Below are 25,445 nucleotides of genomic sequence, written 5' to 3'. Positions count from 1 at the left end.
TCCAGTCCCCTGCATTTATGGCAGGACTAAGTATTATCTAAACCATCACTGACAGGTATTTGTCTAACCTGCTCTTAAAAATCTCCAATGATGGAGATTCCACAACCTCCCTAGGCAATTTATTCCAGTGCTTAACTACCCTGACACTTAGGAAGTTTTTCCTATTGTCCAACCCAAACCACCCTAGCTGTAATTTAAGCCCTTTGTTTCTTGTCCTATCCTCAGAAGTTAAAGAGAACTATTTTCCCCCTCCTCCTTGTAACAACCTTTTATATACAGTAGAAGCTCAGAATTACTAACACCGGAGTTACGAACTCACCAGTCAACCACACACCTCATTTGGAACCAGAAGTACACAATCTGGCAAGAGCAGACAAAAAAAAATAAAATAAAAATAAGCAAATACAGTGCAGTACTACTAAAAAAATTAAGGGAAAGCATTTTTCTTCTGCATATAAAATTTCAAAGCTGTATTAAGTCAATGTTCAGTTGTAAACTTTTGAAAGAACAATTAACATTTTGTTCAGAGTTACAAACATTTCAGAGTTACGAACAACCTCCATTCCAGATGTTCGGAATTCTGAAATTCTACTATATGTGAACACTGTTACGTCCCCTCTGTCTTCCGAGACAAAACAAACCCAATTTTTTCAATCCTTCCTCACAGGTCATGTTTTGTAGACTTTTAATCATTTTTGTTGCTCTTCTCTGGACTTTCACCAATTTGTCTGTATCTTTCCTGAAATGTGGCACCCAGAACTGGACACAATATTCCAGTTGAGGCCTAATCAGGGCAGAATAGAGCAGAAGAATTATTTCTCTTGTTTTGCTTACAACACTCCTGCTAATATATCCCAGAATGATTATTTTTTTTTTTTTTTTTTTTTTGCGCAAGTGTTACACTGTTGACTCATATTTAGCTTGTTATCCACTATAACCCTCAGATCCCTTTCTGCAGTACTCCTTCAAGGCAGTCATATTCCATTTTGTATGTGCGCAGCGGATTGTTCCTTCCTAAGTGGAGTACTTTGCAATTGTCCTTATTGAATTTCATCAAATTTATTTCAGACATTTCTCCATTTTGTCCAAATCGTTTTGAATTTTAATCCTCCCCTCCAAAGCACTTGCAACCCCTCCCAGCTTGGTATCATCCACAAACTTTATGTGTACGCAGTATGCCTTTATCTAAATTGATGGAGATATTGAACAGAACCAGACCCAGAACTGATTCTGGACACTTGATATGCCCTTCCAGCTTAACTGTGAACCACTGATAACTAGTCTCTAGGAATGGTTTTCCAGCCAGTTATGCATCCACCTTATAGTAGCTCCATCTAGATTGTATTTCCCTGGTTTGTTTATGAGGTCATGTGAGATAGCCTTTTATCCTTACCTAGAGACTTTCAATAGGTCTGTCTCCTATTTCCATCTCAACCTCAGTCCAAATATTTACGTTTTTAATATAAGGCAACACCTCCTCCCTTTTTTCCCTGCCTGTCCTTCCTGATCAAGCTGTACCCTTCTATATCAATATTTCAGTCATACATATTATCCCACTAAATCAGCTGTGATGCCAACTATATCGTAATTGTTTATTAACTAGCATTTCAAGTTCTTCCTGTTTATTCCCCATACTTCTTGCATTAGTATGCAGACATATAAGATACTGATTTGATTTCCCCCATACGTTCTCTCATCTCTCCCTTATCCCTGCTAGAACAGCCTATGCTTCCCCCAGATTCCAACCCTTCTCCCAGGTCCCCCTGCTTTTGGATTCTCTCTGGGCTTTTGTCACCTGCCCCCGTCTCACCTAGTTTAAAGTCCTCTTCACTAGGTTAGCCAGTCTGTATCCTAATATGCTCTTCTCCTTCCTTGACAGGTGGACCCCATCTCTGCTTAGCAGTCCTTCTTCCCGGAACAGCATCCCATGGTCACGGAAGCCGAAATCCTCCTGGCAACACTATCCTCGCAGTCAGGCATTCATCTCAGGATGCATCTGTCTCTGCCTGGGCCCCTCCCCTTGCCCGGAACATTCAAAGAGACCACCACCTGCATCCCCAACTGCTTCACTCTTACTCCCAGAGCCTTATAGTCACTTCAGATCTGCTCAAGGTCATACCTCACAGTATCATTAGTAGCCACATGGATGAGTACCATGCGGTAGCAGTCAGCAACCCCTCTGTAACATCTCAGATATGGGCCCCTGGCAGGCAGCATACCTGCCTGGGATGCCTGTCAGGCCAACAGATGGGTGCTTCTGTCCCCCTCAGAAGATAGTCACCAACCACCACTACTCTACATTTTCCTCCTGGGAGTAGTGGCTGCAGTCATCCCAGCCGTGGGGGTACAGGGCTTCTCCTCCTCTACCTTTGATTCCTCATTGCTTATTGCCAGGGCAGTATAATGGTTCTTCATCACTTGGTGGTGGGTGGGTTGGGAGTGGGAGTGGATCACTGCCTGCTGCCAGAAGTAAGCATCATTTGTAAATAAACAGTGTGGGTGGATGTAACCTCTCCTAACTCTTCAAGATGCTTTCCACTGCCCAGCATAATAATTTGGATTTTAGCAGGACTGATATGGGCTGTTAAAAGCCAACATGGATATGCACTGGGAGTTTAAATGACTAATGTGATTGATTTCCACAGCATTATTAAGTTGCCTCGCTTCTGGGTCCAATGAATGTAATGAAAGATAGCGGTATTGTGTGCATCTTTCTTGTCAGACTCAAAAGCTTCAAAATTGAGACAGCAAAGTAAATTAGTTGAATGAGTCTGAGACAAATTGATGGTGCTTCATAGAAAGAGTGGTAGAAAAGCAGAGCGTGTTGAGGCTGAAACCCAGAGCTAGCACTAAGCACGGGCTCCCTGTCCCAAGCATCTTTTCGTTTCTAGCAACTCTCACCCTAGTTTTTTCTTTCCTGTGGGAATGGTCCCTCATATACCTCTTGAAACCCTCCATACACAAACATATAAGTATACCTGCTTTACTTCCCCATCTTTGTAGTGATTACTCTCTTTCCAGCTGAGGAGTGAGAGGGGCAGAGGGGATCCTAAACTGGCTGAAGGTGGTTATTTTTGAACAATGCAATATGCTTTTTCCCCTTTCAACTCAAATTTTTACCAAGAACTTCAAATCTGTAATAAAAATGTTACATTTTTGTTTGTTTGTTTTACATTTTGGTTCAATACTAGCCAGCTGTAAAACATTTTAATGTGTTCCTGGGCACAGACAGAAGAGTTGGGGGTTCTTTTGGGACTTGAACATCTCAGCAGCTCTTTTGAGGCACTAGCTGGCAACATTGTTCTAGGGACTGAATAGCTGGGAGGTTGGTGAGCTTGGATGGGATAACCACTGCAGAGTTGTCTGGTTTTTATACTAGAGATCTTTTTTGTTGAGTTAATTTCCAGGGCTCTTATGTCATTGTTCAGAAAACTTAAGCAACAGATACAACCCATTGGTCTTGCCAGTTACACTCATAGGGACCTCATTTTTAGGGGAGGAGTCTCTGAAGAGCTGCTTTTATTACAGTAGTCGTTCTATCTGCACTGCTATAATTGCATTCTGCATCTTAACATGATCACTCTCTGAATTTATGCTGATATGAAAAGGGGAACCTTAAGGTGATGCTCAATTTCATCCAGACAAAGAAAATCAGGGTAAAAAAAAAGTAGTAGCTTGTAAAAAAAAAATTGCTCAGACATACATTGTTGCAGGTGCTTTCACATACTATGCATTCACCCTACTCAATTCCATTCAATAATACTTTATTGGCATTAAAGTTATACAAATATTTTACCACACTGTAAAAGGCAACAATCTTATGTCTCTGGCACACATAGATACATTAATTCATAAACCAGGAACTTTTTGGTACCATCTGGATGGGCAAATTCCTTTTTTTTTTTTTAAAGGTCCATACATACACATTACAAAAATAGGTGGTGGACCTTTCCTGCATGGTAGCTTAAAAATAGAGTTGTATAGTTCCATGGAAACCACAAATGTAAGGGTAGGCATAGGTGAAAAACACTTAAGGGCCATACTTTGATAAAGATCTTCACTCAGTTTGGGGTAGTTTATTTTTTCATTACAATAATGAAAATTATGCCCAGTTGTCATGGCAACAGCCAACAAGCTAACCGGGGCGGGGGGAGGTGTGTGTACGGGGGAATGTCATGCTTCATGTGAAAATATATTTTGATTCTACAGGCATTAACGTCTTTTTTTTCTATCATTAAATCTTAGGTCACAGTACTTTACTGTATAAAAGAACTAACTACAAATTGATTTTATGTATTTTTCCTTTGTTTGCTTTAGATTTAACTGTGATGTAGGTGTGGTTTCTGAATGAACAATGGAATCTGATTCAGAGGTTCCCAGAAAAGGTCCATGAACAGAACAAAGGTCTAAAAACACATGTGATATGTGGAGGCTCCCTTCACAGAACGGACCAAACCAAGAGACCTGGAATCATGAAAGAACCTTAAGAGCCACAGAGACCCAAAAATGTGCTGCTATTATGCAATATGAAGACAGTGAAGTACCTAACATATTTTACCATCTAAATTGTAGAAAGATATTCACACACACACAAGAAAACTACACAACAGCTTGAAAAACAAGCAGAACCTTCCAACTATAGTGAAGACATTGGAGTCACGGAAATCAATAAGGGGAATGGGCTCATCATTCACCACACTGTATGAAAAAGTCTGGATATTCGGTAACAAAGTATCCATGTATGCCACTATGTCAAGCAGTAGATCTCAGATCAGATAGGAATGTACAGAAAAGAGCAAAAGAGTCAGACAGAAAGATATTAGCTGTTACATCAAGAGAGTTAGTAGCAGCAGAGGCACATGATCACAGATCTAGTTATAGGGCCTACGCAAGACCAACAGAAAAGCACAAGTGTAATTAATATGAAGATGATGATAGGAAATGCTCTGTGAAAGAAAAAGCAGCATATGATACGTTATTCAGTTACAGCCACCCTGATTTGTTTTCAAAGTCTTGTTTTGCCTCAATAGTGAATCTCAAACAGAAATTTGTGGCCAATATGAGCTCTCTTGGTATCGAAAAAAATCAAGCCACAAAGAAACACGTTCAGAGAAAATTAGAAGCAGACTTCAGTATTAACCTGGATATTATATCAGATTACGGCAAACTTGTGGTGAGACCAGACAACCTGTCTAAAGCAATATTATATTCTCCTTGACCTTGAATGGCCTCTGAGCAGGATTCACTTATCTCAGAATACCCTGATGAGGTCTTGAAGCGAAGTGCCACGGTCATATGACTAGATTGGAAGAAATTCAACACTGATCAACTATAGCTTCCACAGCCAGAGAGATCTGATAATGATTACACCCAATGCCAAAATCTCATGAACTTCCTCAAGGTGTTGTTAGCAGGAGACACAAATGAGACTATACCATCCTCACAAATTTGATGATTCATACAGTCCTTTTCCCAAGATTTTATATATGTCATTAGTGGAGGTGTGCAGAAACCTGCTAAGCATATCCTGTAACCATGGACAAGGCAGTAAAATCCCTCACAGGCAATGTGGAGTTGATTAAGATACTCAGCCAACCAGGTCATGGTGTGACGGGTGCCTGGGATGAATCACACTGAGAATGCCAAACTCAAGGCAGATTGATAAAATAGGGAGATACACCCCAAAACTGGTGGCTATTTCTATAATTAGTTTCACCAAACCAGTAACAAAAGCAAGCTCTTGCGTCACCACACTGGCTAACAAGCAGCAAAAACCACAGTTCCCCTTAGGCAATCCAGCCTATGGCTCCCATCCAGACAAATTGGTTTAATACGGAGAGAGGCTACTGAAAACCCATCTACCAATCCCAAAGAATCAGACCTTACCCCCTCGTCAATTATATATTTTAGATCTTCAGTGATAGAATAGTCTGCTGGGTTTGCAAAAGTCTCTCTGGTAACTTCCAAAAGACTGGAAGGTCCTCAGACTATAGTTCAAAATACTCCTTTTAGTTGTAAGTCCAGAAAAGTTGGAGCTAAAAAGAGGCAAAATGGAGATGTCTTGGGGTCTTTTATATCATCTGCCATGTACATGGAAATTTACTGTCCCAAAACAAAGCTCACAGCCTCTCCGTATGGAAAGTTATGACAAAGATGGAGTCCAAGGTCACCTGTACACATAACATGCTTTTACATATTTTGCTGAATCACAGGGGTGGCCACTGGCTCCTTGCTGTCTGAGGCATCCTCAGAAAAAACTAGTGAATAACTGATTTCCCTTAATGGCCCATCATCACTCGAATGGTCAATCAACAATTGAATGGTTCATCAACACTGGGCTGTCTAGAATGGACGTAAAACTACCTTGGGTGTCACCCCAAGAACAAACACATTTGAGATACACGGATATAGCCAATATTCATAACTTTGGATACAAAAATGATACATGGATTTAATCAGGATAATCATATTTGACAAACTGCAACAAATCTTGCACAAAATACATTATATAAGGTATCAATGGAAAAATTACAATTATATAATACTGGTATCAATAATATGATAAATGGTCACTCATTTTTTACACAGTGTCACACATGGGATATCCTATATTCAGCTGGAAAAAATGAACACAGCCTTCTGTCTACAGAAGCTGGTTAATAAGAATGAGTCAGGTGTGGCAATACCATCCAGCATTCTTGCCACAACTTTGACATATGATAACGTCAAGAGACCTGAAGAGATATTTGGTGCAGGAACATCAGAGAATAATTGATATTGCAGTGCAGCCTCAAATACCAACTGTTAGAAAACCCAAGAAGCCTCCACATGCAGAGAAAGTAAACTGAGTTTTCCCAATATCTGTATTATTTTGGGTGTCATGTATCACTCACCAACCTAGCTACATACATATACAATGTAGTATACATACATATAACATTAGTAACATGGAAAAAAATTCAAAAACATGGAGAAATATTTCTATTACATTATGTAATATTTAGATGGCAGAAGTGGTTTAAATATATATTTTACAGATAGATTTGAAATGAATATCCTTAATCTGATTCCAAAATGCAACTTTTTGTTTATTAATGAACATGTTGAATAAAAAATAACCATAGTGTTTCGTTTCATTTAAGTCATTATATAACAAAAATCTGCAAATTAGGAATTTTTTCAAAAATTGCTGGCTAATAAAAAACAGGCTCAGTTCTACTACTAAACTATTCTGCAAGAAAGTCCACCATAACTTTTCATTATCTGTTGACACACAGCTATTATATATATATATATATATATATATATATATATATATTATATACAGTAAGAGATTTTGCCCATCCAAATATTATCAATGGGCTATTTTTTCAGGTTTAGCTCAAGAACTCTATTAGATGAAGAATCTAGCCAGGGCAGGACTTCTCAGTTCCATTCCTGGTTCCAATACTGATTTGCTGCTTGAACTTCAGCAAGTCACTTCACCTCTCAATGCCTTCTGTAAAATGGGCAAATAATATTTACCTGCTTTTGTAACACAAGTCTGCTGTAGCTGATCCCAACTCCAAAAGGCAGCAGCTTTGTGTCAAACTGGCAGCTTGCCACAAAATTTTGTCAAAGATATCCATGAAATGAATCCTTAGTGATCCCATAACACTTTCAGATCTATGAATGAAAATTATATAAAAAGCATTTGGTGTGTGTATTTATTACTGTGCCATCCTGATTTGAAAGTTGCAGCCATCGCTTTTCTTTTCTCCTAGAGTTATGTAGGTTTTCTCCCCCATTTTAAAAGTATTACCACTTCTGATAAAAATATTTCAAGTTATCACATTCTTTCATATTTTGGAGATTGGAGCAGCACATATACTATGTCATATGTCAATCGAGTTAATTTAATAGCATTGAAAAGCCCAGTTTGGCACAAAGGGCATGTGTTTCAATCAAGACAAACCCATATGGACTCATTATTATTTAATATTTTGGTCTAGTGTCGTCAGTGTTTGGATTTAGACTACATTTTGCTTCAATTGTCAGATTAGTGGCGTAGAGAGCTGGGATCCGGTTTACTTTATTTTTGACCCTCCAGTGCTAGCTTTGGGCTGGAAAGAGCGCATGTAGGTCAGAGCCGAGGGGACCAGGGGCTGAGGATTCTTCGCGGCAGGCTGGTGAGCACTAGCAGGAAAGAATGACCCTACGTGCGGCCTGTAGCCCTGCTTGGTGGCGCTCCCCTCACATCCCGTGATGTTTGCAAAGCTGTGGAGGCTGGTGTGTGGGTTTGTCCCCCACGTTGGAGCAACTGACTCCGGCCCCTGCCTTCGCTCTTCGCGCCACTATGGCGAGATAACCCGCCTAGTGCGCGCCTGAGCGACACTGGCAGCAGCTTTAAGAGGAGCGTCGCAGGCCTCGAGTGCCTCTTTCCCGGAGCAGAGCCCCGCAGCTCACACAGAGCCGGCTTGGCCACCCCGCAGCCAGGCGTCCCTGGGCGGTGCCAGATGCCTGGGCTAGGCATGTAACGCGGCCCCCTCCCCGTGGCTGGTGCTGAGGCCGGGCGCAGGGATCACAGCCGAGCCCAGGCTCTTACCTGCGCTCCCCGCACAGGCCGGCTGTCCCCTAACCTCCCTAGGGCGTGTCGGGCTCAGGCCGGCCATTGCGTAGCCGCTCTACGCTCCTCAGCCTCAGGTGGGCGCTGTGGCGGGTACGAGAGTGTTTGTTGGGTTGGGCGCAAAGGCCGGGAAAGGCGGGGGGGGAAGGGCACGAGCGGATCCTTCAGTATTTATCGAATAGAGGCAACGATTGGATTCGCCTGACTCTACTGAGAGTGGGGAAGGGGCACTGGGGCCACATACACAGAAGGAGACCGACCACCGAGCCCCTCGTCCAATCAGCACGCGCCCTGGTCCAGCCGGACGAACGGCTCCAGACTCCAATCAGGAAACGAGGAGCATCCTGCGTCACTAGACAGACATACGTCCACTCGCCCTATCAGCGTCTTCATCAGCGAGCGCGGCTCAAGCTGATAGCGCTGACGCCGAAAGGGGTGGGAGGCAGAGAGAGCGCGCGGCCGCGCGGCTTTCCGTTACCGCCGGCGCGCGCCTGTAGCAGGCGTGAGGGGGGCGCGCGCGGGGAAAGCGAAGTCGCGAGAGCAGTGCGAGGCAGTTTCCCGCTTTGCCCTTCGGCCCGAACCGCGAACGCGAGGTGGAGGCGCCCTCGTAGCCCCCCCTCCCCCTTCGGACGCGGAGAGTGGCTCTGCCCGGACCCGTAAGGGGTGGAGGGCGAGCGCAGCGTCGGGCCCGAAGCACTGTAGGCCGCTGTCGGCGGGGCTCATAGGGACTCCGCCGGCTCGGCCGGGCCCCGCGCGCTCAGGATGTCGGCGCAGGCCCAGATGCGCGCCATGCTGGACCAGCTCATGGGCACGTCCCGGGACGGTAAGTGCCACCCGGCCGGGGGGCGGGGCTGCTGCCCCTTGCGGTCACAGCCTGGGGCAACGGCTGGGGGGAGCGAGCGAGCTCGGCTGGTTGGTCGCGATGATTGGCAGGAAGAGCGCCACTTCCCGCACCCGCTCGGGGCGGGGCCAGGGGGTTAAAGGTCATCAGCGGCTCTGGGCCGGGCCGGGCGGCGGTTACAGCCTCTGTGTGGGGCTCCGGGCTGGCTCTGCTGCGGGCCCCTAGTGGCGATCCGCGACCGCTACTCGCCCGGGTCGGTGTAGCACCGCCGCAGGAGGGACCCGGGCTCTCTGTAATGAAACCCTCATTGCCCGCCGCCCTAGCGCGAGCCCTACGGCCGCAGCCTTCCCGCCCTTCGGGCAGGAGGTGGGGGAAAAAATCCACCCTTCCTTTTGCTTATCGGCGCAAGCCTGTCTCGCGAGCCAGCAGCCGGCAGAGTCCGCAAACAGCCAGCGTTCATGAGGGAACACGCCGCCCTTCGAGCCCGCCCGCGCGCACAGCAGAGGACAGCCCACTAATTCACAAATAAACTCTTGCAAATCCTTCCCTCCAGCTCACTGTACTGAGATACAGCAGTCTGGCTTGTTCGGTCAGGAGAAATCAGCCTTTCAAATCGTCAGGAACAGAGCAATGATCCGGGGGGGGGGGCGTTATAATCTGTCGGAGGGAGGTCTGACCCAAACCATCATTTCAATCAACAGGCAGGAATGATGATCACTTTTGAAAGTGAGAATCAAATTAATAAAATTTACTTTAGTGTGGCTGAGGCATCACCATTAGAGCTGATGGGAAGTAAGATAGGTAAAACGGAAGATTAATGTGTGCAGGTTGATCCTATAGGAGAGAGACTAGACCCTAGAAGGAGCTTTCCATTGCTACTGTCTGATACGATTCCTAGTCAGTTTTCCTTTTATTAAAACATCTTATTAATAACAGTGCAATATTCTCTTGTCAGCTTATGTCAGTGAGACATAGTTTAGATATTTTAAATGAGAGTGTATCAGACAGAGCATGAGCTTGACCTTCAGGACACATTGCAAATCTTATCTATTTTCCCAGGCTCTTTTTGATGGTGTATTGAGTGATGATTGCATAGGGGCTCTGCTTTTAAGCATTTCTTATCAAGCATTTCTTGTTAGTAGAGCATGCCATAATTTAAAAAAACAAAAACCAGTTCAAGTGCTGTTATGGTAGCATAAAACTGGCTTAATTTAACACAGTTATGACTAGAGTAAAACTACGCTCAGGAGGTGTGCAATAATGAAGTCATGTTTAATACAAAACTTACAGATGAAGATGCTTCAGTGTAGGCAACTAAATAAAGGTCTGATTTTGAGAGGTGCTGAAATTAATGAAAGCTGCAGATTTAGATGCCTAACTTGAGGTACTTAAATTTGAAAATTTCCCTTTTTTATTGTTCCTTTATGGCTGTTGAACCTTACAGATTTATTTGACTGTGAACCTAGCTGCATTAAGACAGGAAATAAGGTATACATTTGTAACTGTGAGAGTAATTAACTACTGGAACAACTTACTAAGGCTCATGGTGAGGATTCTCTCATCAATGACCATTTTAAAATTAAGATTGGATGTTTTTCTGAAAGATTTGCTCCAGGAATTATTTTGGGGAGGTTGTATGGCCTGTGTTATACAGGAGTCAGACTTAATGATCACATTGGTCCCTTCTGGCCTTGGAATATATGAATCTGTGCCTCAGTAATTTGCAGATCAGATGTTCTCAGTTTACAAGCAAATGGGTGATTTTGGTATAACTGCCAGCCCTGCAAACTCAATTTTGGTTCTGAAAATTCAGTAACAAAAATCCTGCAATTGAAACTAAGGTACTGAGAGAAGTACTAACTGAACCAGAGTACATTCCAGCTTGCATTCCCATTGCTAAAATGTGAATGCTTAGAAGAGTTAACAGTAAAAACTAATAAGTAAAACTAGTAACAGGAAAAACTAAAACTGGGTCTGGAAAAATATCAGACACCAATTGGTTCAAATTTAGATATGAAAGATAAAGATGAGATATTGAATAATTTCAGCGTTGCCCCTCCTCCTGAGCTTTCCCAAGGATCAGCAGCATAAAATTGATATGATCATTGTCAGTTTTCCTGAAGTTCGCAGGGTTATGAGTAGCAGCCGTGAAACTGAACCACAGTCTTGCTGCTGTTTGGCAAAGCTATGACCAGCTGCAGAAGTACTGGAACTATCTGCAGATTTGTGCAGATGGTATGTTACATCATTTACATCGGGTTCATATCTGGGAAATGTATTTGCAGCATTAAGGGTGAGAGACTTCCCTATTTTAAAAATGGAAGCTTAGATCCAGTAATCCTAATTGAGAGGGAAGGTTGAGCTTTATATGTCTATAATACATATGTAGTTTTATACAAACCTACTGGTGACAAATGAGGGTGTATCAAACATATCAGCATAGGAAGTTACGGAAATACATTTTTGTTTAGTGTTAAGTAAAACAGTCTCTTCCTGAATTTAGTAGTACGCGTGTTATAGTAACTTCAAGAATTCTGGTTCATATTTTCTTTTTAGCACTGGAAATACATCTCTCAGTTTTGTTACGTATCCATTAATTGTATGTCTTTTCCTTTGTGTATGCTGTGTTTAATCTCAGAACAGTAATTGGGATGAGAGGATCAGCATCCAATTCTAACTCAAGTACTTCAAAACATGCTATAAAAGGGAGAGTGGGGGGGAGCCTCTCAGTTTGATAACATTTAGCCCTTAGTTTATCAAACTAACTTTTTTGTGTACATTTGATTGACTCTAATTCATGTTAAATTCTTCTAAAGAAAACATGTCTAACTCTTACTACTGTTAGGTAGTAGCTGTCCTGATAGTAAGCACTCTTTGCTATTTTTTAAACTGAAATATATTTGAAAATAAAGATCTTAACTAAAATTAACAATGACCATACATGCTCAGTGTCCAGATGTTAAGACCAGTTTTCATTTTGCTTTAATACTGGTTACTAACAGAACTCTAATATTTAATTAGTATGCAGTAACATTTTATTTAAATGTTAGTTATTCAGTATTAAGGCAAGGTGGAAACTTGTCTTCCAATCTCTTATTGATCTGTCATTCCCATCATGCACAACTGTTTGTTGAGACTGTCATTTAGTACTTTCAGTAAGTATAGATTTAAATTTTTAATTATTTTCAATATTTCACATGTACTCGTGACCATGTAAACATTCAGTGTTAGGTATTGAGCAAATGGGACCCTGATTTCTTTCTAAGGTGAAGTGACATAGCAAGTTGTATTCTTATAGTTCAGGATATAACATTTATCTTGTGTACAAATCAATTTGATGACATAATGTAAAGTCAAAAAATTAAAGTGATGTAGAAGAAACTATTAAAACGAGTTGAACAGAACAATCTTTACAGCGCGATAGGTTATTTATTTTTGTAGTTTTAGATCACAAGCATTCATAAAAACTGGAATCTAATTGGAAGCAGAGTACAGCTAAGAAGTGGAATTGTCTGTTAATAGAAATCAAAACCTGTAAACTTAACATCTGTATGGATTCTCACCTTCTCAGTATGAGATTGTCAGAACTTCTCAAGCTCTTGAAGACATTTAGTCCATATGGATATCATTGGTGGGAGAACAGGCCAGCATATGTAGTGATGGATGCATGCCATCCTACTGAGTTTAACCACTGCCTTTGAGCCTTCAGTTCAGTTCCTGGACTGTGGTCAATGAAGGACCTCTCCAATCATTGCTCTAGCTCTTTCCCCATGACTCCCTGAAGCACACAATATATCATTTCATAGTGAAGTCTCTGCCTTCTGTAGTCCAAGTCTCTTAAGTTCTGTTTTGCATTTTGCCCCAGCTACTTCAGTCAGTGCTTAGCCATGGTCTTTGTCTGTTTGTCTATCTGCACTTCCACACCTTTGAAGCAGCTATGCATGTGTCTCATATTTTAGGCACCTGTTGTTTAGTGTCAATGCCAGGGGTTTACTTGAAATGTGGAGCCTGTCTTAGCATCCTGGTGCTGGCATTTGTGATGCATCTGCAGTGCTCTGGTGCATCATTTGAGCCTAATATTTCTTGGTGGTGTATTTTTGTGTGTGCGTGTGGGTTTTTTTTCCCCTGGAGGACATAGGGATCCAGGAAGATCACTCTCAAGCTTCAAACCACATCCTTGCAACAGGACTGTTAATGACAAATGAGCATATTTGTTGCATTGTCTGCCGCATAGAGTCAATCACAAAGTTAAGGAGTGCCGGATATATTGGCAGATGTCACCTTGGGCTCTAAGAAAACAAGAAGAATGCATTAGAGATGCATCCTCCAGGCAACGCTGAAAACTTATGTACATTTGACATGAGTATGAGCCAGAGTGATTCGAAGGGTAAATCTTCAAAGCAGAAGCCTCATTTGGCCAAGATATCTGAGTTGTTGGACTTGAAGTCTGTGCCAGTTCTTTTGGCTCAAATATAGCACTTCTCTGGTAAGCTCAGTGAAGCAGCCCAGTCATTGAAGTGCCTCACACCATCACCTTGGAATACAAGTGCCCTACCAAGCCTTGTGTCTGCCATACATTGGAAGCCTCAGCTTTTGAAGTCAGTGATTCTGAGCTCCAGTCAATTCATGAGGTATTAGAAGAGAATCAGCAGCTCTGACACATTGCTGACAAAGTCTCAGACACCAAACTGCGTTCAGGAGACCTCACACCATGTCTGTATTTGTTATTGAATTGGTGATTCAGTGCTCCATTATGTGTTTGGACTTGACATCCAATACCGAATGGACGGCAAAGCTCTTCAACTTCAATCGCCTCTGATCCAAGGATCCAAGACAAAGACTATCACTAAATCAGTACTTGAACTCCAATATGCAGACGCCTGGGCCTTGTGCACCCCACTCAGAACAGCTTCAAAAAATAGTTGACACTTTCTCTGAGGCCTACAACCCACTCGGCCTCACGCTCAACACCAAGAAAATGAAAATACTCCTCCAACAGGCTCTGAATCACCAGGATCCTGCTCCTTGTAATTCAGGTCAATAAAAAACCGCTGTAGAACATCAAGCAGTTCCTTTACTTCAGCAGCTATCGGTCGCAGAAAGCTAACACAGATGAGGAAATTCAACACCACCTTCAGTGCGTCAGTGCAGCTTTTGGGTGTTTTGAGAAAATGTGTCTTTGAAGATCATGACATCAAGAATCAAATCAAGCTTCTTGTTTATTGTTATCCCATTTCTCTTGTATGGTGCCAAAACCTGGTTCATGTACTGTAGATACCTCAAGGTTCTTGAACGATACCATCAATGGTGCCTCTGCAAGATCTTCCGAATCAAGTGGGATGACCGACACACCAACATCAGTGTTCTGTCTCTAGCCAAAACGTCCAGCATTGAAGCTATGATCATCCACCATCAATTCCGTTGGTATTCTTTGAATACCAGAAAATCAACTCCCGAAGCAGGTCATGTTCTCACAACTGAGCCATGGCTAATGGATGAGGGGCAGGCAAGAAAAAGAGCTTCAAAGACACCCTCAAAGCCAACATTAAGAAGTGTAATGTTGACATAAACTCAGGGGAAACCCAAACCCTTGACCAACTAAAATGGAAAAGGACCTTGTGGCAAGGATCCCAGTATTTTAAGATCCAATGGAGACAAGAAATGGGAAAGGAGGTAAGAATGTGCCTCAGCCCCACTCAACAATCCAGATCTGCCCCTTCCATTGGGAAATGTCTGCCCCACTTGTGACAAGATCTGTGGATGATGGATTGGCCTCATTAGTCACCTGTGGATCCACCAATGATAACTGACTATCATTTTATGGAAGACAATCATCCTCGAACTCTGAGGGATCGCTGATGACATACGTTGGCAAACCTAGCCAGATCACGACAGGTCCTCTGTGAAGCTATCATAAGGTCTTGAGTACTAGCTTCAGACAATTTCTTTATCCCTGGGTTGGGAACAGTCAGAGAGTTCTCAATGTAGTTGGGGGTATGTTTTCTATTGTGGTTAGTGCTCTCAATGCAGAAAAGTTCCAGCTTTGGCACTAGAGCTATAGGTACCTCTTGCACTGGGGGCTACAAGACAGTTGGTGCTTTCCAAGACAGTTTCAATGATCCAGGTCTTTCCTCATTTACTAGATAGTGCCAGCCACTTGGGTAGGTTCAGGCTAAGAATCAAGGTGATGAGCCAAGAGACTCCTCTCAGGTCAAGTATTTCCATTACAGAGAAGCACGAAAATAACTCTTTGGGGAAGGTCTTGCTTTTCTCAAACTTTTGCAGAAGCTGGACAAAACAGCTGGGTTTGATTTGATATTAGTCTAGAAATCTACCAGGGGTAGTGTAGAAAGATACCATAACTAGGATCCCCTGTCCAATGGGAATGTTATGTCAGTGCATTTTGTTTTGGAGTCTCTGATGGGGAGAGGTTGGCAGATACCTCATGCAGCTGTTTTGTCTTGAAGGTCTGAAGGTAATTGATATATATCCTTCCAGAGGACACTGCCAGCTACATCTACACTCTTCATATGAGAGCTTGGTGGTGAAGGTAATAATGGCAAGAAGGAATACAGATGTTCTTGTGATTTCCACCCTAATCAAATCTCTTCCCCCAAGTAAATCTTCAGGAGACTAGTGCACAAGGATGTAGACTGGGCCCAGCATCAAGTATGAGTGGCCTTTAGTGTGGGTAATATGATGATGAGAGCTGATGTCTCAGATGGATGCTTTGTGATCCATTTGGTTTCAGGTCTCCAGTTTCCACCAAAAAGTGCAGAGAAAATTCAAAGACCAACCTTGTAATGGAGAGAACTTTTTTGGGGAGCATGCATGAGGAGACAAAAGTCACTCTGTGTTCTCTCAGACCTGTGTGTTATTCCTCAGGCCTGTCTTATAATGGAGAGAAGGGAAAGATTGCTTTTTCTAACCTGACTTTCATATTGATGTCTTCAGCTTTAAGGGAGCTGAGCACCCCCTATGCACAGTGTTCTGCCTCACAAGACCATCAGAAGCCAAATAATGCTTAAAAAGCCTTTTCCACAGTTCCTAAAAAACAGAGTTGTAAAAGGTTTCAGCATATAGTTTACCACTTTCTGAATCCTGTTAGGATCTCTTTGTCTGAGGCAAAAACTTTTATCCCCATTGGCTCATGTTCATCTTGAATACATGCATTCTGAGAGTTGTTCAATGGAGCTACCGCTTTAGGTTTTCAGAAAACCCATCAGATTGCTTCTCCTCTGTCCCTGCCCCACTGAGGATATGTTCATGCACCTTATCAGGAAGAGATGCTGAAGGAAATCCAGTTCTTCCTGACAGAGCCAGTGAGTCCATGTTCTTAGTTGTTCCAGTGAACAAGGGGACCAAATATGTACCTAGATACTCCGTTGTTGCCCTTGATTTGTAGTACCCATGTTGCATCTCCACGTGCGACAACCTCAGTGACTCTGCAATCCCAGTGAAAACAAGTGTCAGAGGGTCTCTCTCACATTGTATTCAAGTAACAGCCAGTTCAATGAAAATCATTCTGGGGAAGCACTTCTCCATATATTTGATGTTTAAAATGTTCTTGTAAGTTTTCCTTGAGAGGGACCAAAGTTCTAACAAAGCCCAACAACTTTGGAAATATTTTATTTAGAATTCATTCAGTAGTTTTTATGAGGTCTGTGTCAAAGCGGCTGACTGTTTTGTGTTGCTGTGACCTGGCTGGTGTGAACTAGATGGTCATGTCAAATCTCACTGAATCCAAGCCAAGTTTGTCTCTCCTGCCTCCCTCTGATATTTGGCTCACAGGCATCTTCATCATTCTTTCTCCAAATGTTCACAGAGCTTTACTGCTTTGATTCAGCTATCAGGAGGGAATCACATTTGGGTTTCTTTGCACTACAGAATTTGTTTCTAGAGTAGAGAATAACAAAGTCTTCGGCCCTAAAAAGTTTTGTTGTTTCCTTTTATGATATCCCTTATTTGAGTTAGTTGATTTTGAGGTTTGCATACTTTTTTTTGTGCTTTTTATTTTTATTTTATTTTTATTTTATTTTGATGGTAGAAGGTATTTAACTTCTCCCTTATGTGTTTTAATTTTGTTTTTACAAACCTGTCCGGTCACATTATTACTTTTTGACTTACTGTTGTGTTTTGCAGCCTTGCTTTCTCTTAGGATAGCCCATGTACTTTTTACTCTTCTGGTGAGAATCTTATTGGATGGTATCTTTAGAGAAGGATAATTCCTGACATACAATTCTTTTCTGCAGCTGTAATTCCAATAGGATTTTTCTCACTTGCCCACTTCTCCCTCAGAGTTTGGAGGGTTTTTTATTGAGGTGATCTTTGCTTTTTGCAGCTTAATTTTATTTCACTTCTTGATGCAGATTTTTAACATCAGATGGGTTGTTTCTTTTGGGAGGTTCATCTCCTTCATAATCAGGAACTGATGAGAAGGTACCCTGGGCAGTGATCATGCTCAGTGACTGAGATACATCTGCCATTGGGGTAGTGAGCTGCTAGCATGTGCACAGCCCTGCTGCTGCTCTTTAAATAAATAAATAAACACAAAAAATGTTCAAGAACTTAGAGTTCTGCCAATCTCAGGCTGCAGAGTTGAGACCTAGGATTGAAGACCCTCTTGGAACAACATCTCTATAAAAGCAAATTGGTAGCTTCTTGCATCTTGGGACAGGCATGGGAATAATGATCCCTTCTTGATAGATTGCATTTTCAAAAGTAAATTTTAACAATGAACTGTTTGAGTATGGCATATAGCTGTCAATTTTATATTGCCATACTATAAAGGATAAGGGATAATGCACTTAGAATATACTATGGTAAAGACAATGTTGTAGGTATTAAACTGATGTCAATTTTTGATGTTTAAGTTATGAGGAAAAAGTCTAACCTGTCATGGTCAATATAGCTTAATACAGAAAAATTAAGAGTTTAATCTTGTCCTTCCAGTGCAAGGACACATTGCCATTGTGTTTGGTTACACTGCACTTGTCCTATGATATTAGAGTTTAAGGTTTAGCACTAAATGGTAATTCCTGTTAGAATATATTATTCTAAAATGGAAAGAATAAATTGCAGTTAATAGTATATTACAATACAGTGAACAGGAGATGACAGATTGAACTGAAACTAGTCTGTAGGTAGTTATTGCAAAAGGTGGTTGAAATATACAAACTCATTGCCAAAATCAGCAGTCAAAATGTACTATAAATTATTTCAAGCATGAACTGAAGGAAAATAGTGGACATTCATAGCAAAGTTTGATTTTTTTGGGGGGAGGGGTTTAAAGTGACTTGTACTTACAAGGACTGATCTTGAGAGCAAACAGCTAAGTATGCTCTTAGCCCTTGGATTTTCCTTGAAGCTTAGCAGTATAATTTGGTTTTAGCTGTGGACTTCTGTTGCATTTTAGTCAACATTTTTTTTAATTTAACGTACCAAAATGGTTTCCTAAAATGACAGTGCATTATTACTGCCATTGTTTGGAGGTCTGGTCTCCTCCTGATGTGTGTTAATACTAACCAGGGTGTTGTGTGTATGCCTATCAGTAAATGAGATAGATAAGCAAAGAAGTATCCTTGACAGTTGGCTATTTTTCTTGAATAGCTTCATTCCTGTTTAAAGTTCTTCTCCCGCACACCTCCAGTGTTATATATCACAGAAATATGGTTTGGGTCAGATACGTGAATAAAACTGAAGCTGAAGTTTCCCTATAAATCTACCGTCAGTCAGTGCATGAGTTCTTAACAAATACAATCTAATTGGGAGCACTGAAAATGGATCGTAATAGGTGCTGAAATTACCTTTTTAATAAGTGTAAGCCCAAAAGATCAAGCATTTAACATTCTTACTTGGCAGAAACAGAATTCAAAATAGGGTTGGGCATTTGACCGGTCCAAAAATAACTGGTCAGTTGACAGGTCAGATATTTTACATGTCAAAAACAGTCATATTTTAAAGGACAAATTATTAGAACAGTAACAATAGTAATAAAAAATAAGAAGACTTTATGGTTTCCGATAGGCTTAATCTCTATACTTATGTCTAATTACAAAAAACATGTTACTTAACTGAGTTATTTTATTTCAGACAAATCTGAAATACAAGGGAATGAAGTCCCACAAAAAAAATGGCAGCATGGTACAATAAAAAAGTTAGGCTACTACCTACACCAGGACATTCTTGCTGGAGTATTTGACAATATTTGACAAGGGTGAAAGAGTCAGTCAATTGACTGACTTCCTGAGTCTATTTAAGTGTATTTCCTATTTTGAGCTAATTTAATAACTTATTTTTAAATTAGGATATATGTAGTGAGGTCTGAGCTGCCAGTGGTACGGTTCTCCAGTTGTTCATAAGTGTGCATTATTTTCAAAGGGATAGGTTTAATTCATTGTATTTAATCAGTTAGGATAGTTTAAAACACTTTTATTATTACTGCTTGCATTTAGATTACTTTTTTCCTTTGTGAAAACACAAGGTTATATTTATTCATAAATATTTAATAGATTTGTTTAGTGACTGTTTTCATGTGGTAAAATATTAAAGTAAATTCCATGGCTGCTTTATTAAATCCAATCAGGCCAAAAAGAATATTCATCTTGATTAGTAGAACTCTTGTGAATCTTGGCTTATTCACACCCAAATCACTTGGTCATTGGAAAGCTCTGGGAGGTAGCATCTGCTGTTGCATTACAAAAAATAATTCTCAAAAGGTTTCTCCCTTTGCAACAGAATGAGCCCCAGGCATATGATAGTTTCTTGTCCTTCTCCTTTCTCTCACACCTTACCTAGCAAAGGCACATACCAAATGAGCCCTCACCTTCAAAGGGGGGACCATCAAAGCAGAAAGTCATCAGTGGATTTAGGAGCAAGCTACATCTGTGACTGCATCTTCTTCTATGACCTGCCAAGACATCTGTGCAGCTTTGGGACAATACCAATTCACAAAACAAATAAGATGGATTTTTTTTTTCCTCAGGGGATCTGGCTGTGGAATGAGCTCTCAGATGAACTAACTCAGAGCTTAACCACCTTTTAGGGCATGTTGCAAGAGCCTTCTCTTTGAGAAAGCTTTCCTATGATAACAGCAGAGTCGATTTAAAAAAAAAATCCAGATATATATTAAACCAGTCTTGTATAACCAGGGAAAAGAGAAGAATAGAATGCTATATGCAGATCTAACTTGCCCATGAAACATTTAGGTACTAGAGTGAAGACAGACTCCATAAATAGTGACTAGAATGTAAATGTGAAACAGGTTCCTAAGATTGTCACTCTTGCATTCATTTTTGGAGTTGCCTGTTTTTCTCTGTATTGACCCATTTCTTCTTCCTCATTCTCCTTGCCACACATGGCATGTAATTGGAAAGGCAAGAGAGACTGAGTATGCTGCTGCTATACAACCAGGTGTTAATTGTGGGAAAGGTACAAAGAATGCTCCCTCTGGAGTTTAACGATATCTCTGAAATACTCCTGTATCACTAGGCCTGAAGAATATAAGTCCTTTAGTTATTCCCCAGTCTCTGTAGTTCTAGTGCTAGTAGGTCAACAGCTGTCTTTCTCTTAACACTAGTTGGTTTTGTTCATTTGTTTTTATGTACAAGAATCTTTACAGTCAACATGTATTTCTAGATGCTGTGTTGAAATTGCTGGCAGAGTCTATTCTATACAAACTGAACAATCTGGCCCCTTGTTTTATTTATAAAGGTTCAATGTATCTATGCCTGCCTACTTCAATCTGCAAGGGAGTGTCAGAAAGGCCCCGCATTCGCCGAGCCGTGAGTTATCACTAACTTTTCAGATGTGTTAATGAATGTGGAACAAACGCAGTTATGTGTTTAAAAAAATGGACCCCCTCAAAAAAACCTTTATTGCAGTAGCAGGCGTGATCGATAAAGGGATTATTCTAAATTTTTAGTTTTACAAATAACCTATTAAAACTGAAGACTTAGCCTCTAGAAAACCTATTGTTGAACTGCTCTGAAGCTGTTCTAGCCTGTGAATTACTGGTTTTAAGATAGTGTTGCATCCTACAGGCAAATTAAGTGTGTCTTGTTCTGGAAACTTTCAGTTGTTTAACAACTTGAATGAAGTTCAGCCCATCTGAAAATGTTACATTTTAGTTTCTTATGCATAGCAGTGATATTTAAAAATGAGATTACATAATAGAATGGAGGACATCGTTTTATTGTATAGTTAACAAATGGATTGGGCTTCTTGAACCATTTCATAGGTTTAAAATTCACAGATGTTTCAGGTTTATTAGAATGGATTGCATTCATAACTGCAAAATTTATCTACCCTCTTTAAAATACTTTTGTAATGGTGGGGTGGGAAAAAGTTGCAAACTAGACTCGTGCTTTTTCTCCAACAGCTGTCCTTGCTTCAGTAATTCACCAGTAGGTTTTCATTTAATAGTGATTTTAGCAGGTTATTGTGTTTTAATGAGCAGATAGACAACACCCTGTGAGATTCTGAGATGTTTCATAACTCCTGTATCTCTATAGGAAAAAAAATCTTTGAGTGACCTCACTTCCAGAAATGGAATAGTGACTGTTCCATTATGAGTTTTTAAAGAAAATAAATCCTGCAATAAAAAACCCTCTCAATAATTGGTTATTTGGAACTGAAGTATTAAACCTTGTTCACAGATGGGATTATTTAAACTTGCAATTGGACCTCATTGTGTGGTAAGCAGGTTGATGCTTCTGCTATGATGCAGTAGCTACGCCATTATGAAAATAGAATTAAAATGCTTCCAGCTCAGCAACATGCAGCAGATGGGGGTCTGTGACATGGGGGTTGCAAGCTTCTGTAAAAGTAATGTTGCATATAGGCAATGTCTATTTGTATGACTGGTTCTTTCAGGTTTCTAATCACTTAATCCACCCTTCTGCCCACTATTTACCCTGCCCCTCCAGAAGTAAGGGGATGCTTTGCGTCCAAGAAGAAAGTAATGGAAGAAATGGCAGATGGTGTTCAGTGGAGGATCTAAATGTGTATTATTATGTTTGTAAGATTGTTATATGCTAACTGCCAAGTACAAATCCATCAGGGTAGTTTACATAAAATCTGGAACAAATATCTGTAAAGCATCTTACATTGATGCTATCCTAACAAAGTGTTTTTACCTAGTACACTGCTTTTTCAGTTTTAAAAAAAATACATATATATTAAAAATTCTCAAAGTGGAAGCTTATTATTACTTATTTTTAAACAGCAGCATATAGTATGTAAAATTTTAATACATAGTTAATGTTTGGGTATGAATTAAAGGATACTTAATCCTTTAAATATTAGCTTCCATTAGGTTTTTTGTTCATTGTGGGGAGAAGGAATTGATAACACTTTGAACATAAAACTTGCAATAGCAGGCCGGCTTCTCCATTTATCTAACCTGGAGTGTCTTCATTTCTATATTTCAGGGGACACTACCCGTCAGCGAATCAAATTCAGTGATGACCGAGTGTGCAAGAGCCACCTCCTAAACTGCTGCCCTCATGATGTCCTCTCTGGAACTGTATGTAGTTTAATGTTGTATTTTGTTTACAGAAATGTGCTCTTCTGTTTCAATCTTAATTATGTCTGCAACCTAACTTAAATGTCTAAAAGGTAACTTGACAATTTTTAAAATGTCTGCCTTGGTTTTGCCTCTAGTTTTGTTGAATAGGTTGGCCAGTTTTGTACATAGCCAAAATGGTGGGTGGGGCTGGATGGGGGAGGGTGTGTGTGTGTGTGTGTGTGTGTGTGTGTAAATAATCCTTACACACACTTGCCATCCATGAGCTATAAGATTAGTTGCTTTCTAAAAGTGTCCTGTACTATGACACTTCTGATATATCATAAAGATATGTTCATTTGAATCACCTCCCTTTCGTTGGAAAAGTTATAGAGAAGGAATGAATGGTTGAATGTTGAATATTTTGTAATAGAAGCTACGATGTCAATTGTGCATGAAGTCTCATGTAGACTAAGTAGCACTTTCCATTGTAGGATCCACTACAGTGTCCTCCTTCCAAGTATTCTGCCACTTCCACTGATTTTGGAGGAGGTTAAAAAAAATCCTTCTTGTAAATAAATAAATTAAAGGCTAGATACCATCATTTTGTGTTCTGGCACATCAACAGCTCTGTTTATGTGATCCTATTTTTTTTTTGCCTCCATGCAGTTAGCCAGAGGTTCCTCTGCTCACTCTCTCCTGGCTGGATTTTTGCTGTCTTCTCTCCCTTTTATAACTATTGCTAAGTACTGAAGGGTAGTTGGAGGGCTTCTTTGGTCTGGTGGATTTCTGCAGCATTTCCCCAGTGCTGTAAGTAGTGGTAGTAGTATTAGGACTCAGTGTGATAACCAAAGAGTCTGCCACATGTATGCAGCCCCTCCTCCTATTCAGTAGCAAGTGCTGGAAGAGGCTCCTTTGGTTGCTATTTGAGGCAGGACCATTTTTTTTCCACATTTCTTCACTAGTATTCTGTGTCTTCTATTTTCATCAATAAGCATGTCATTCAGGGAGATTATCCTAAATGGAGCTTGGAAGCAACAGAAGGACTTGTTGGAAACTTACTTGGAAGAAAGAAGAACTCAAAATTAGTAGACTTGATAGCTGATTCACCTGTCTCTCAGTTTACTTCCCAGGTAGCCATGGTGGTTGGTTCAGTTTACCCTAATTCCTAAGGAAGGGCCATAAATCTTTTCAAGACTCTTCTTCACAATATTCTCAGGTGCACAGAAGGCTCACAGAACACACATGATTTCCCCATTATTCATCCTTGCATTCTCTGTACTGGTGATCTAAAAGTTGCAGCTCTGTCCCTCCCTCTTCTGAAGTGACCTTTACAAAAGCAGAGATAGAAGGGTATGGGAGAGAAGTAGAGAAGGAAAATGAAGGGCAAAATAAATAATGTGGCTGACTTGGAGGACTTTCTTCTAACAGTGTGGAAGGAAGTGTATTTCTAAGGAGCTGATCCTAGAACAGAAAGGGCCCATTTACAGAGCACATCTTTAGAATACAAATGTCTGTGTAATCCAGTGAAGCTATCTGTCTTTCCTCATTTCTTAAAACGGACCCTTACTTTAACACAAAGTTTTGTCCTGGTCTGGAAGAGCATTGTTAACACTACAGTGAACACAACAGCCCACGACTCTCCCCCAGCCCTAAGCCTTCTAAAAACATAAAGCAGTTGATCTCCAAGTCACTAACTCGCATCAAATTTCATTCTTTTTTTGGCATGTTTCAGCAACCTGACTTTATATGGCGCTCGAGGAATACCATGGCTAGCACACTTCTCTTTATTCTCAAATCCTTCTGTGTTCTAGCAGGTTAGAAAGTGATGATGGTCTGAGGATCCCCACTTGTATAGCTCCACCTGTACCTGCTCCTTGATTCATTATTGAAGGAAACATTGAGAAAGGGGGAGGAGGGAGCTAATATTTGTTTTGGGTTTTTTTTCTATGATTTTGTCCATGGTGTGATATGATTCTCTGCAGATCCCTTTTACTATCGTTAGCTGGGAGAAGTATGGGGGGCATAACTCTGCATACAGATACAATATTCGGATGCATTTTTAAACACTAAATTGCTCAGAGAACTCTCCCCTCCCACTCCCAAATCTCTAAGAAGTTCTTCTGACATGTACCTTCCTGGCCTAGTTTACACTAGTCTACACACTAATCTACAGATGAGCTTCAAATATTGAAATCCCATACTCCAAACTTCCTGGTTCGAGAAGAATGAATAAGCTTAGTCTATTTTAGAAATGTGTTCGTTCTCACTAAGTGCATCAAAAGCTTCTACCTTGTTCTGGATCTCTGTACTTTAAATGTTTAGTGTTACATTGTTTCATGTAGAGTTAATCTCCTACTTCAGTATTTAAGGAGAACCAGTCCCCTCAAGGCCTATCTCCATATTCCCAGATATTTTTATCAGCAACACTTTTTCCACCTCATTCAAATTTAATCCTCAAGATACAAAGAGTTTCCCACAGTGGAGCTCTGAAC

The 25,445-nt window shown here is 40.8% G+C and overlaps 1 protein-coding gene across 5 annotated transcripts in view; it reads left to right on the top strand.

Annotated features, from left to right (window-relative positions):
- The first annotated feature begins 8,669 nt into the window (after positions 1-8,669).
- The window catches only part of LUC7L2 (LUC7 like 2, pre-mRNA splicing factor), a 51,990-nt gene continuing 35,214 nt past the window's right edge, over positions 8,670-25,445 (top strand). Inside the window, exons 1-4 of one of the 5 annotated variants that reach the window (XM_067559645.1) lie at positions 8,802-9,428; positions 21,159-21,229; positions 22,320-22,446; positions 22,877-22,971. In XM_067559645.1, the coding sequence (XP_067415746.1) occupies positions 9,368-9,428; positions 21,159-21,229; positions 22,320-22,446; positions 22,877-22,971 (354 nt within the window). In that variant the 5' untranslated portion in view covers positions 8,802-9,367. Of the gene's footprint in view, positions 8,683-8,801; positions 9,429-21,158; positions 21,230-22,319; positions 22,451-22,876; positions 22,972-25,445 lie in introns of those variants that run through there. The other 4 variants (XM_067559644.1, XM_067559643.1, XM_067559642.1 and 1 more) reach the window with 4 other exon arrangements.

This window comes from Emydura macquarii, unplaced genomic scaffold, assembly GCF_026122565.2.
Source record: "Emydura macquarii macquarii isolate MOO-44397 ecotype Brisbane River unplaced genomic scaffold, CSIRO-AGI_Emac_v2 contig_2205, whole genome shotgun sequence".
NCBI classification, from domain to species: Eukaryota; Metazoa; Chordata; order Testudines; family Chelidae; genus Emydura; species Emydura macquarii.
Note: the sequence above shows the minus strand (reverse complement) of the source record. Positions and strands in the feature narration are given on the sequence as shown.